This window comes from Bos mutus, chromosome 8, assembly GCF_027580195.1.
Source record: "Bos mutus isolate GX-2022 chromosome 8, NWIPB_WYAK_1.1, whole genome shotgun sequence".
Taxonomy (NCBI): domain Eukaryota; kingdom Metazoa; phylum Chordata; class Mammalia; order Artiodactyla; family Bovidae; genus Bos; species Bos mutus.
Window position 1 is genome coordinate 83,211,659 of NC_091624.1, and position 14,105 is coordinate 83,225,763.

Sequence of the window (14,105 nt, forward strand, 5' to 3'; positions counted from 1 at the left end):
GAATGGCTATCATCAGAAAGACAACAAATAATAAATGTTGGCAAGGATGTAGAGAAAAGGGAACGTGGTATATTGTTGGTGGCAATGTAAATTGGTACAGCCATTATGGAAAACAGTATGAAGATTCTTCAGAAAATTAAAATAGAACTACCACATGATCCAGCAATTCCACAAAAAGATATATACATCTCAATGCTCATAGCAACATTATTTATAAAAGCTAAGATACAAAAGCAACCTAAGTATCCACCAACAGATGAATGGATAAAGAATTAATTTTATTATTATGAAAAGCTTTATTATCAGGACATCAAAAAGTCTACGAAAAATTATCAAAACTTGATATTTAATCATTTTTATATATAACTGAAATTCATCTTCAGAAATAAAGCCTTTTTGTTGACAAGGGCTGCTTAGACGGCTTTTAAAGCATATAGTGCTGAAGACAGAAGTTATAAACAGCAGGTACCGAATGCGTACTTCCTCCATTGATGGATCTCTACGTTGAGAAAACAGTGTTGATCTCATACTGTTGAACACACAATCCTAAATGAAAATCATTCTATACACTTATTAGCAAACAGATGACACTTATGAAAGTACTGCACTTTACCTTAGACCATCTACTCTCTTTGCAAAGCAGATCTGAATAGTAATATGCCTCCCTCCAGTTTTGTTGAAATACAAAAATCCACATCAGCTCCCAGTAACAGAGATGGTGAAACTGTTTCCATTCTTCTTGAACTGAAATGCATTTTCGAAATATCTCTTGTGCCTATAAGTCAATTGCATAAAGCTGATCATCCAGATATTAGACAAGGAGATAATAACCTAATGGAAAAATACATAAAACACTTTGTACAAAAAGAACAAAATCATGACTCATTAAACCACTCAATATGACACGCTCCTTTCCTTACATGCCAACAATGCAGTTAAATTCTGTCTCCTTATTTAACTTTGTGAGAGGGCCATGGAACTTTATAATGTGGGAGTAGCAAAGTTCCTTCCTTAAGTAAGACATAAAATACAGAAGTCCTTTAAGAAAAGACTTAAATTTAGAACTTCCAGAGGGTAAGATATACCTTAAACCAAGTTTAAGGCAATGGACAGACTGGGAGAAGATATTGCTATATACATAACCAACAAAGAATTAACACTTATCATACAACAATTTTACTAAAAAAGACAAATCAATGGGAAAATCGTTAAAGATATAAATAGGAAATCAGAGAAAAAGATATATGAGTGACAAATGAAGGCTTTTTTATTGGAAAATATAAATTAAAAGTTAGATTATCATTTTCAGCCATCATACTGGAAAAATAAAAGATAAATAATGACCAGAGTTGGCAAAGAGCATTGGAAACAAGTATTCTCATATCTTTGGGCTTCCCAGGTGGCTCAGTGGTGAAGAATCTGCCTGACAAGCAGGAGATGCAGGTTCAATCCCTGGGTTGGGAAGATTCCCCTGGAGAAGGAAATGGTAACTCATTCCAGTGCTCTTGTCTGGGAAATCCCACAGACAGAGGAGGCTGGTGGGCTACAGTCACATCTTTGCTGCTGCTGCTGCTGCTGCTGCTAACTTGCTTCAGTCGTGTCCGACTCTGTGCGACCCCATAGACCGCAGGCCATCAGGCTCCCTTGTCCCTGGGATTCTCCAGGCAAGAACACTGGAGTGGGTTGCCATTGCCTTCTCCAATGCATGAAAGTGAAAAGTCAAAGTGAAGTCGCTCAGTCGTGCCCGACTCTTAGCGACCCCATGGACTGCAGCCTACCAGGCTCCTCCGTCCATGGGATTTTCCAGGCGAGAGTACTGGAGTGGGGTGCCATTGCCTTCTCCGACAGTCACATCTTTATAGGAGTTTAAATGGACTAGCTTTAAGTAAGGAGGGCAATCTGTCTGAATTTATTAAAATGCAAATATCTTTGACCTAGAAATCCTGTCAGACTCTGTCTTATATAAATATACCTTTGCACGGAGATGTACAATAATAATGTTTACAACAGCACTGTGTATAATAGCCAAAAGTCTATCAACAGTGGACCACTTTAATAAGTACAGTTTATCCATCTCATGGAATGAAACCCAGCCATCAAAAAGAATGAGGAAGGTTTAGATATACTGACCTGGAAAGAAATCCAAGATGTATTGTAAGTAGAGAAAAATCAAATCAAGGAAAAATAAATATGTTTGTCCCCATTGTGTAGAAGAAAATTGTTTGTGAGTATATTTATATGAAAGTCTCTTCACTCTTTTTCTTCAAGGGATTTAGTGAATTAATTCCTTTGATGGGGAGCACACATGTAGTACAATGAAATTACCTTTATGGAAGGTCTAGATTCCAAAGTCAATATGTAATACCAAGATGGATAGTAGCCACAGTTTTCTGAAAGTCCCTTAAATTGCCCATCTGTATTTTTATATCCAACCCTGAATTGCCTCAAATACTTCATACATAAATGTAGAGTATATTCTACTATACATAGTACATACACATTATATTCTATAATCTACTACACATAGTAGAATGCACCCACAAAATTAAAGTTTGGCTTTTTAATTACATATTTCCCCTCTGTTTTTGTCTAGAGCATACAGCTGGATTCGCTCGTGCGGAATGAGTTTGCTACACAACTCCACTAAACAGACAGGCCCCCAAAAAGACCCCCTCAAATAAGTTACCTCTTCCACATTCCCTTTGAGCAGCTCTATCCGGCCATGATAGAACAACACAAGGGAGCCCTGCAGAGGAAGGGAGAGACAGACTGTTCAGTACGCAGCCCTGGCAGAACGATTGTGGCTGAAAACAGACATTTGAAATTCTAAGCATACATTTGGAAACTGCTGGAGGTAGGGTTCAAGGAGACTCTCTGCTTCCACAACATTCACTTCTCCCGTACCTAGAAAATTTAACAGGAAAAGCCTCAGTCTTCATGAAACACAGTCGACATTTGTAACTATTTCCCCAAATTTCATTAAAATATATAGCAAAGACCTATTCATGGAAACCATGAAAACTATTCACTTGAAGACAAGTCTCATCTATGACTTTAGTTTAAGAAAGCTTTAGGGCAAATTCGTAAGAGCAGATGTGGTTGCCTTCAATTCCTAATTGAAATTTCTGACTTGAATACCAATATGAACTATTTTTAACAAAAAATTTAACTTTCTGCTAAAAAAGAAATGTAATATGCTAAAAATAGATCACCTTATGCAAGTCTTATTAGAATTTTTTTTAGCCAAGAACAGATTAAAAAAAAATTTAGTGAAAGAAACCCTCCACCCCTTCTGCTAAATGTCACTATGACAAAGTCACTATTTTCCATCTTCCTGAAAAAAAAGTAAATATAGACTCCTATCTCTTACTGATTTTCCTAAATTTTTACTTACTCAGATGAAAGATAATCAACTTTCAATGATGTAAAATGTAATGCAGTCCTTACCAAGTATCAGGGAGATGTAAGTATGGAAAGCTAGAATAGTTAAGCAGCATAGCGGAGACCTGATGCTTCTTCCTAAGGCGCCTTCCCGTAACTGCAGGATGCCCAACTCCTGTGGGAATTAGATGCATTTTAGAATGAAAAGAGCATCATATTCAGAGACTTTAAAATGCTAGCTCATATATCCCCACCCTCCATGAAGGTGGGGTTTATTTTTCAAGAGCTTAGAACAGCAATAATGACTAGATAGCACCACCAACTTAATGGACATGAACTTGAGCAACTCTGGGAGATGGTGGAGGACAGAGGAGCCTGGTGTGCTTCAGTCCATGGGGTTGCAAAGAGTCAGAATGACTTAGCAACTGAACAACAATGAACAACAGCAACTAGAAACAAATTTTACATTTTAAATCGGCATAAGACAATCTCACGTATTCTCACATCATGTGATCTTAGGGTGAAAAAAAAAGGTAGGGTTCATTTCATAGAAAATGCTGTTATTTCTCTTATATAAATATTAATTTATTTAAGCATGAGGATCTAAGTATAAAATGCTACGGTGGGTATGAATATTTATGGTTCTGTTTCTTCAAGGATCTTTGCATCAAACAGGTCAGACAGTGTTTGAACACATTTATTGGACCATGGTGAGGGCCTTAAGAAAGTTAAGTAAGTGATTCTGAAAGTTCGGAATGTTTGAGCCTTGTTGGGAGGGAATAAGGGAAAGCTGTGTGGAATAGGTGACACTGATCTCAAACCTAATGGATTAAGAGGCTCTTAAGAGACCTGATTTGGGAGGTGCCAGTTGGGAAGGACATCTAAAACAGACACCAGCAAAAGCACAGAAACAGAAAAGCACAAGGTCTATTTGGAAAACAACCAACTGCCCAGTTTAACAGAAACACTGGGGAAGCAAACAGGACAGGTAGGAAGACTAGAAACTTGGGCTAGAATCAGATGACAGAGCCCTTGAATCCATGCTATGCTTTGGATTTTGTTCAAGGGGCAATTTGGAGCCATTAAGGAAATAAAGTGGAAGATGAATGGTCAAGGGGAAGGGTAACCATGAAACACAGAGTCTTACTGGATAGACCATAAATACATTACAGCTTATGAAGACCATAAGTAGACGATAAATATAGTTTATGAAGAATCCAGACAGTGGGATAAAAGTAGATGGGGAATTTACAGTGTTTTGTACTTGTTTTCAAATAATTCTTGAAACCTGCTCTCTTGACTAAAAGGGCCAATTTCTGCAATAAGGGAACTCTGGTAATAGCATGTTGAACGTTATGATTGGTAACTACTATATACTACACAAACAACCACACACAAACACAACAAACAAAACTCATGGAATATACACCACCATATGTAAAATAGACAGCCAGTGGGAATTTGCTGTTTGACTCAGGGAACTCAAAGCAGGGCTCTGTGACAACCTTGGGGTGGGATGGGGTGGGAGGTGGGAGGGAGGTTTCAGAGGGAGGGGACACATGTATACCATGGCCGATTCATAGTATGGTAGAAACCATTCAGTGTATGGTAGAAACCAACACAACACTGTAAAGAAATTATCCTCCAATTAAAAATAGATACATTTTTTTTTTTAAAGAAACTGATGGAAAATAAACTTCCTTGTTTAGTTCTATAGTAAAACTTGTAAAAACACAAGAAAACCCAAAATACTGCAACCATGCTTGACCTACACAAACCATAAAATGGTAGACATGGAAATCTAGCCTAATTTCTTAGTTTAGCGGGGGTTGCAAAAATGTTAAGGAAGCATATTTTAACCTCACATTTGTATTAAAGATCCAGCAAGCATCAACATTAGTCAAACATGAATTTTTAATCCCAGAATTTAGATAACATTGAGATAAAAAATTTTAACTTTCAATAGAAAAACCATCCCCTAACTCCACCAAAATATGATTGAGACCCAAAGTCAGTTTATTGTTCTGCAAAGAAACTGCCAATAATTTTCATGCTAATTATGAGGACATGCTATACTTCCTTCATACTCAATAAACATTTTTTAATCCTCTTTGTCAAAATTAAGAAAAAATTAAGTTTGTACCCTATTTCCAGAAAATCCTATAAATTCTAGTAGTCTGATAATCCGTGCTGGTAAAAGGGACAGCATCTGTAAGAAAAAAAAAAAAAACCCAAGTGTACTATGTGCTAGTATACCTAACTATAGGTAAATGCTAAACTCTAAAAACTTAAAATTTTAATGATTCAGTAACATGAAAAATTAGAACCAAGTTTAAACTACTAGGTATGTCTCAATCACCACATACTGCACCTCCTATAATCATTACTCGTGACAATTTCATTTAGTTAGCCTAAAAAATTAAAAACAGAACAAAGATTCTGGCCTTTTCAGGATGCTCTAAAGAATACTTGTTCCTTTGATGTGGAGTGATAAAAGTGTTGAGAAGGTAACCCCTGGTGCCCACCTCCAAACAAAATTTATTTTAGCAACCTTTTCTAGGAAGCAAAAGTTATTATATTCTTCGTGATACGCAGGCAAAACCCAGAAGCGGACAACTATAGCACTACAGCCGCTCCCTGGGACATCTGAGTAGGATGAAGGGAAGTTCTCTCAGGACAAAACTTCAAGCAGAGACCTGGTTGTTTACTTTGCTTGGAGAAGAAATGCCCATACATGCAATTATATACCGATTTCATAAGCCAGTGGTTTGATTGGATGGTCAGAGATTTGGAAAGTACATGATGGGAGGCAATTCCCTGGTGGGACAGTGGTTCGGACTCCATGCTTTCACTGCCAAGGGCCCAGGCTCAATCCCTGGTCAGGGAATTAAGAGCCCACAAGCTGTGTGGTACAGCCAAAATAAAGAGAGAGAGAGAGAGAACAAAGAACATGATGGGAAAATTGATGCCAAGGAGCTCTGGGTAAGAAGTATATGGATATATCTCTTTGAATGGGAAAAAAAAATGAACATTATTTGTGTCCCATATGAATGTTCACCAAAGGCTGTCCTTAGCAGAGGAAGATTTTAATAATCAAATGGGTAGGGTGATCCATTCCGTGGACAGCCGACAGCTGTCTCTTCAGCCACCTCTGTCATCAACCAATGGGTTCATAAACAAAGTGACCCTGGTTGTATATACCAATTCCAGTCAAACCTTAATAAAACATCAAAATCTCTAAATAATATTGCAATTGGATGGATATTTATTCAAACTCTTCATCTATCCCAGAGCATTATTACTATCCTTCAAGCTCTATTATTCCCTAACCCAGTTTCAATTCCAAAACCACCATTGCTATAGCAACAGTATTTCTGATGTGGGAATGGAACTGAATTTCAAGCTCCTTCTTACAAAAAAAAAAAAAATGTTACTTGTCCATTCAGAGGGCTGTATGCTGCCCTTATTATACAATCCGAAACTATTCTGAGCATGTGCAGAACTTTATAGCATATTCTGGCCAGAGCCTCCACTGGGTCACGACAGACTAAAGTGGATCCCACTCTAGCCACTTGTCAAACAAACCCAGGCAGAGATTCAGGGTGAGGTTCAAATGCAATAGCAGAGGCACTGAAAACCTAAGGTTCTTTTATAAAAGATTCTGGTTACCTTCTGATTACTTACCAAATTAAACGCCCCTATTCCAAGCTTGACACCCCCTTCAAACTCGTAGAAGAACTGCTGCTCAACTTTGTTCTTCTGAATTACATGCAGGATTGAAAGACATTCTCTGGATTAATGAAAACAGTTATAAGTTTACTATGACACTGAAAATTAATGTCACATCAAATTTTGCATTTAAGTACCATAAGATAGATGTCATTAGCCAAAACACTGGAGAATTTTTAAGTGGATGATGCTACGCTCAGTTTACTCTTAATGCTACCAGGTAATCATCATTAAAGAAAAATGATACAGTCATTTCTACATTGTTTATCAGGATCAATCTTTCTGCTCTTAAAGCAAAAAAGGGTTCAAACAGCAGCAGGCATGACTCAGGAGCCATAGAACCTCAGGACTGCGAGCTCCCAGTCTCTCAGCAATGTGTTAGAGGAGATTTTCTAAGAATGCGCAGCCTCTCAGCTGCTGTGCACCCTTCAGTAACCTACATTCCACTGAGTAACTGAGGTGCTACTGACAAAAAGAGTTGAATTTCAGTGTGATTACTATGGCCTCAAATAGACCAAATAAAGAACTTGGAACTAGGAAAGAATGAAGGAGGAAAGTAAAGTCCATCACAACTGCCTGCAACTTTCTTCTTAATTTTCTCTCCTCACCCAAGCCAATCGTTCTGATTTTTCACTTTAGTTACTTTCTATTCATTTCTCCCTTTCCCTTCATATCTTGAATGCAGACAGTATTTCATCTGTATTCATCAGAGAAATGCAGATGAAAACAATAATATAAAAATTGGCAACAACCAGAAATTGTTTATCAAATTGACAGATACAGTTTTTTAAAGTAATAAGAAATAGCCAGATATTACGTATCACCTAATGTGATGCAATTATAAAGAATGCAACTTCATTTATGATATATTCTAGCCAAATGCATCTAAGTTGAATCTAGTAAGCCTATATATCTAATTTCCAGTTTATAGGAAATATAAGGAGCTAGAGAAATGCTATCAACTGAATTATATTTCCCCCAAATCCATATGTTGAAGTTCTAACTGTGCCCCCCTCCTAAAGTGTGACTATATTTGGAAATAAGAGATTTTAGGAGGTAATTAAGATTAAATGAGGTCACTATAAGTGGAATCTCTCTCTCTGCCCTGTGAAGAAAGAGTGAGGAGGTGGCTGTCTGCAAGCCAAGAAGAGAGCCCTCACCAGAACCTGATATGCTCGTGCCCAGATCTTAGACTTCCAACCTTCAGAACTGTGAAGAAATAAGTTTCTGTTGCTTAAGTCACTCAGTGTATGATATTCTATTATGGCAGTCAGAACTGACTAAGAGACAGCAAGCTAAACTAAAACTCAAGGAAGCCACCAGACAAAGCTGTGTGTATACAACTATAGGACAACTGGATTGGGCTTTTCCACAACTGACATGAATATAGAAACTCTTGTATAATAAGATATATTTAATGAACATAAACACTGAATGCCCAAGACAGTCTTGGGTTGGACCAAGGTGTTGACATTCCAGAAGTAAATGAGATTTGGGACCAACTGGCAAAATATGAAGATGGACTGAATATTTGAAGATGGATTGAATATGAAATGAAGATTTGTTGACATGAAAAAGAAAAGATCATTAACTGCAAAAGCAAGTTACAAAACTGTATGTAAGAGTGATCTCATTTTGGTTTTAAATATATATATCTCTCTCTAGATCCATGTAGAAAATATTCTGAAAAAGTATATATTAAGGTATTAACAATCATAATTACTAGATGTTAAGTGCATGGGGTATATGTGTGTGTATTTTAATATTTGCTCATCCACATTTTCCTATTTTCTAAAATATATATTTTTTGTGACAAAGAACATTATTTTAATTTTTTAAATGGAAAACCAGGGCTGGCAAAGGTAAGAACAAATAGACTCATTCACTTATTTATGATAAAATGACATTTATAGTAAAGAGGTTGGCAAATATTGGAACATAACCACATCTATTTTTTAATAATGTGATTTTTTTAATTCATTTTTTTTTTTTTTTGTGACACGACATGCAGGATCCTAGTTCCCCGCACAGGGATCAAACCTGTGCCCCTTGCAGTAGAAGAACAGAGTCTTAATCGCTGGACCACCAGGGAAGTCCTCACACCCATTTACTTACAGTCTATGGCTGCTTACACCCTGCAGTCAGCTGCAGAGGTGAGTAGTTGGGACAGAGATCTTATGGCCCACAAGCCTAAACATTTACTGTCTGGTATTTTAAGAAAAAGTCTGCCAACCCAATTATTCTTCGGAGTAATTTTGCAATATATATCAGAAATCTTATACACAATGGTATCTTTGAATCAATAAATCTAATGTTATTCTAAGAAAATAGCATGGATACACAAAATTTGACCTATAAGGTAAGATATTGTATTACCACCTACAGTGAAAACTTATAAACAAATTAAAGCAGGCAACAACAGGAAATTAGTTAAGAAGACAGCTGAATGCATGCATACATTTATACACACGCATGCGGCACATCCACACAATGGAACACTACTGAGCCATTAAAAGCCATGATGAATTAAAAATATTTAATAACCTAAAATTTTCTGACATTAAGTGAAAAATGAAATTTCAAAATGACAAAAGGCATACAATTTCATTATATAAAATGATAATTATATATGCTCGTATACTTGCATAAAAAACTCAAATGTCAAAATATCAACAGAATGGCAGGATACAAATATGATACTCAGAGTTCTTTTATATGTAAATGATCTATTTGCTGAAAATATATTACAAAAATGTTCAGATAATATGGAGACAGCCTAAGTGTCCCTACACAACAATCCCACAGAGAGGAGGTCACTGTTAACAGTCGGGTACATAATTTTTAGCTGTTTTTATGCTTTACTAAGAATGGAATCTTTAAAACACACAAATGGGGACTTCCCTGGTGGTCCAGTGGTTAAGACTCTGTACTTCCACTGCAGGGGACATGCCTGATCAGAGAACTAAGATCCCATGTGCCATAGTCAAAAAAATTAAAAAATAAAAAACAATAAAAAATTACATGATTTTAACTTTAATTACATGATTTTAAGTCTCATCAACTTATACAAACCAAAGCTTGCTGTAAGATCAAGTTTTATATGCATTTATCTTTAAAGACTAAAACTTCTGTTTTAACTTATAATTTAATTTTTTAAAGAATATACTGATCAGTTTCAGTCAGTAAAATATATTTTTAATTAAAAAATCACAAATGGTATCACATACTACATACTATTTTATGGGTTATACTGACAATTTTCCATGAAAATGCATGAAAGTTATCTTATTCTATAACAAAATGTATTATTCCATTCCATGGAATGATTTAATTAACCAAATTCCTATTCTTAAATTTTCAAGTTGTTTCAAAATTTTCCATATTATAAATAATGTTGCTAAGAGAGTTCTTACACATTCATCAAATACTTTTCCTATATCAAGTACTAGAACTACAGTTATAGCATCCTAACTGTTCTTAGGATAATTTCTTAGAAAAAGAACTCCTGAGATCAAAAACGATACATATTCTTGATTTTGATATATACTGCCAGCACATCCTCCATAAAAACTCTGTCAGTTTAGACTCCCACCAAGTTATGAGTTTCTCATACTGTCATTTGCCCTGAGTCTTTCATATCATATTTCCATTTATAATTTTTATTATGGGGTATTTTTGCCATGATGAAAATTTAAATGTTTATTTGGTCAAGTCAATCTTTTATGTCACACTTTAAAAGACTTCTGAAATTGATGTCAGGTTTTTCCAGTACTCATGTATGGATGTGAGAGCTGGACCGTAAAGAAGGCTGAACGCCAAAGAATTGATGCTTTAGAATGTGTTGGGAAAGACTTTGTTGTGGTGCTGGAGAAGACTCTTGAGAGTCCCTTGGACTGCAAGGAGATCAAACCAGTCAATCCTAAAGGAAATCAACCCTGAATATTCACTGGAAGGACTGATCCTGAAGCTCCAAGACTTTGGCCACCTGATGCAAAGAACTGACCCACTGGAAAAGACCCTGATGCTGGGAAATACTGAAGGCAGGGGGAGAAAAGGGCGACAGAGGATGAGACGGTTGGTTGGCATCACCAACTCAATGGACATGAGTTTGAGCAAACTCCGGGAGATAGTGAAAAACCAGATAGACAGAGAAACCTGGGGTGCTGAAGTCCATGGGGTTGCAAAGAGTCAGACACAACTAAGCAACTGAACAAAAACACCTACTGGTATGAAGCAATGAGAAAGACACAACATTGCTTCTGCAGTATTGTTATCATAGATGTGATCTGAACTTAATCATGAAGCAACATTAGATAAGTCCACCTTGAGAGACGGCCTAAAAAATTACGGCCAAGTATTCTTCAAAAATGTCAAGGTCTTGAAGACAGAGACTGAGGGGCTCTTTCAGATTAAAACAGACTAAGGAGATGTAACACCTGAATGCAACATTCAGGATCCTGGAGTGGATCCTGAACCAGAATAAGGACACTGGTGGGACAGTTAGAAAAACTTGAGTCAAGTCAATAAAGTAGTTAATAATACTGCATCAATGTTAGTTTCCTGATTTTAATAATTACACTGTGGTTCTATAAGATGCTAATAATACTTGTATATTAGAAGACTATATAAAAATTCAGAAATTATTTCCAAGTAAAAAATTTTTAAATAAAACAAAAATTTTATTAAAAATTTTTTAAAAACAAAGTTTAAAGGCCTTGTGCTTTAGGACTGTAAAAAGACTTTCCTATGTTTTTGCCTATATCCTTCTAAAAATATTTTAATACTAAATCTATATAATGTATCCTTTATATAGTCTTTTCTCCAAAATGAAGAGTCAATTTTCCCAAAACCATTTATTAAACTAACAAATCAGACCCATCTTTCCCCACTGTTTTTAAAGAGACTTATGCATATATAGGTTTTTTAGTAAGCTTTGAATTCCCAGATAAATCTGTGTGTGTGTACACAGAAGTGCATGAACACACACAGAGTTTCAAAGTCTTATGTTCGATTCCACTGATACATAATTTCTGAGCCATTACAAGAATATTTTAATTCCTTCAGATTTTAAGTTTTGATAACTGAAATAGCAAGCAACTCTTTAACATTCTTTTGTATCTTCTAAAATATATTTCAAAAGGAAAACTAAAAACAATATATCAGGTTCCCAAAGTTCGCCTGCTTCCTCCAGGATTTCAAATGGGATATAATTTTATGAAATCATTTCAGGTAAAAGCATCTCTTAAAATACTAAATCTTGGTTCTATTTCTAGTACTGGTAGAGTGCCTTAAATTAAATTAACCCTCCCACAGATAACAATTATAAATTCTTAACAAAATGCAAAACACATGTTTAAAATATATTTGCAGACACTCAGTTCAATTCAGTTCACTCACTCAGTCGTGTCCAACTCTCTGCGACCCCATGAATTGCAGCACGCCAGGCCTCCCTGTCTATCACCAACTCCCGGAGTTCACTCAAACTCACGTCCATCAAGTCGGTGATGCTATCCAGCCATCTCATCCTCTGTCGTCCCCTTCTCCTCCTGCCCCCAATCCCTCCCAGCATCAGAGTCTTTCCCAATGAGTCAACTCTTCGCATGAGGTGGCCAAAGTACTGGAGTTTCAGCTGTAGCATCATTCCTTCCAAAGAAATCCCAGGACTGATCTCCTTCAGAATGGACTGGTTGGATCTCCTTGCAGTCCAAGGGACTCTCAAGAGTCTTCTCCAACACCACAGTTCAAAAGCATCAATTCTTTGACACTCAGCTTTCTTCACAGTCCAACTCTCACATTCTACTGGAAAAACCATAGCCTTGACTAGATGGACCTTTGTTAGCAAAGTAATGTCTCTGCTTTTGAATATGCTATCTAGGTCATAACTTTCCTTCCAAGGAGTAAGCATCTTTTAATTTCATGGCTGCAATCACTATCTGCAGTGATTTTGGAGCCCAAAAAAATAAAGTCTGCCACTATTTCCACATCTATTTGCCATGAAGTGATAGGACCAGATGCCAAAAAAAAAAAAAGCAGTGGGAAGCTAGAGAAGAGTTAAACTTTGAAAGAAGGGAACAACTTTTAAAGAGACTTTATGTTTACATGACTAGTCACTTGAAAGTACTCCCCAGTACACTCAGCATGGGGTGCCTACAACTTACACAGAAAGGTATAGTCTTATTGGCTTAAAAAAAGAGTACAGAGTTCAAATCTGCCAGAACGGCTGTACGGTACTGGGGAAATTTTCAGATAGGGATGAACCACATAGGATGGAAATGCCAAAATCAGTGTTAAAACTCAACTCAAATTCTTTGTTGACTCATGAACTATGTGAGAACTGGTGAAGCTCCAAAGAAAGGCAGAAACAAGAGAAAAGAAATAATGGAATCATGATCTCAGATGTTGCCCACTAGCAGAGATTAAGAGTATAGACTCTAAGTCTAGTCAAGTTAAATGCTTCCCAGAACAAAAGTCAGCATTCTTCTGAGAAAGGTAACAGAACCTAAAGTCTTTGCAATGAATCACTATCCAGTATACAATCAAAAATTTACTGAATTGAAAACAGAAAAACATGACATATAGTCAAGAGAAAAAGCAGGCAGTAGATATTGGCCCCAAGACAACCCAAATATTGAGATAATATCTAATCTGAAAAAAAATAATTTTCAGCGACCTACTGAACAAAATCAGGCTGACATGTAATTGGAGTCTCAGAAGAAGAGTGAGAATGTAGCAGAGAAAAGATATTTGAAGAAATAATAGCTACATGGTTCCCCAAAGCCACACTTAAGCACATCAGTCAAAGATATGAGCCTTCAAAGCATCCAGAAGAAATGACACATTACAGACAGGGGAATAATAACAAAAAATAACAGCTGACTTGTGATTAGAAACAATAGAGACCATCATATTGGGTTGGCCAAAAAGTTAACTCAGCTTTCTCCGTAAGAAACTCATACAGAAAAACCCAAATGACCTTTTGGCCAACCCAATACAAC

General features: G+C 36.4%; 1 protein-coding gene across 3 annotated transcripts in view; it reads right to left on the reverse strand.

Annotated features, from left to right (window-relative positions):
- TTC39B (tetratricopeptide repeat domain 39B) overlaps window positions 1-14,105 on the reverse strand; it is a 159,740-nt gene that overhangs the window by 33,977 nt on the left and 111,658 nt on the right. For all 3 annotated transcript variants that reach the window (XM_070375919.1, XM_070375920.1, XM_070375918.1), the window contains 6 exons: window positions 7,066-7,171; window positions 5,525-5,590; window positions 3,448-3,556; window positions 2,837-2,904; window positions 2,687-2,746; window positions 614-775 (listed from right to left, as the gene is read on the reverse strand). In XM_070375919.1, the coding sequence (XP_070232020.1) occupies window positions 614-775; window positions 2,687-2,746; window positions 2,837-2,904; window positions 3,448-3,556; window positions 5,525-5,590; window positions 7,066-7,171 (571 nt within the window). The remainder of the gene's footprint in view (window positions 1-613; window positions 776-2,686; window positions 2,747-2,836; window positions 2,905-3,447; window positions 3,557-5,524; window positions 5,591-7,065; window positions 7,172-14,105) is intronic.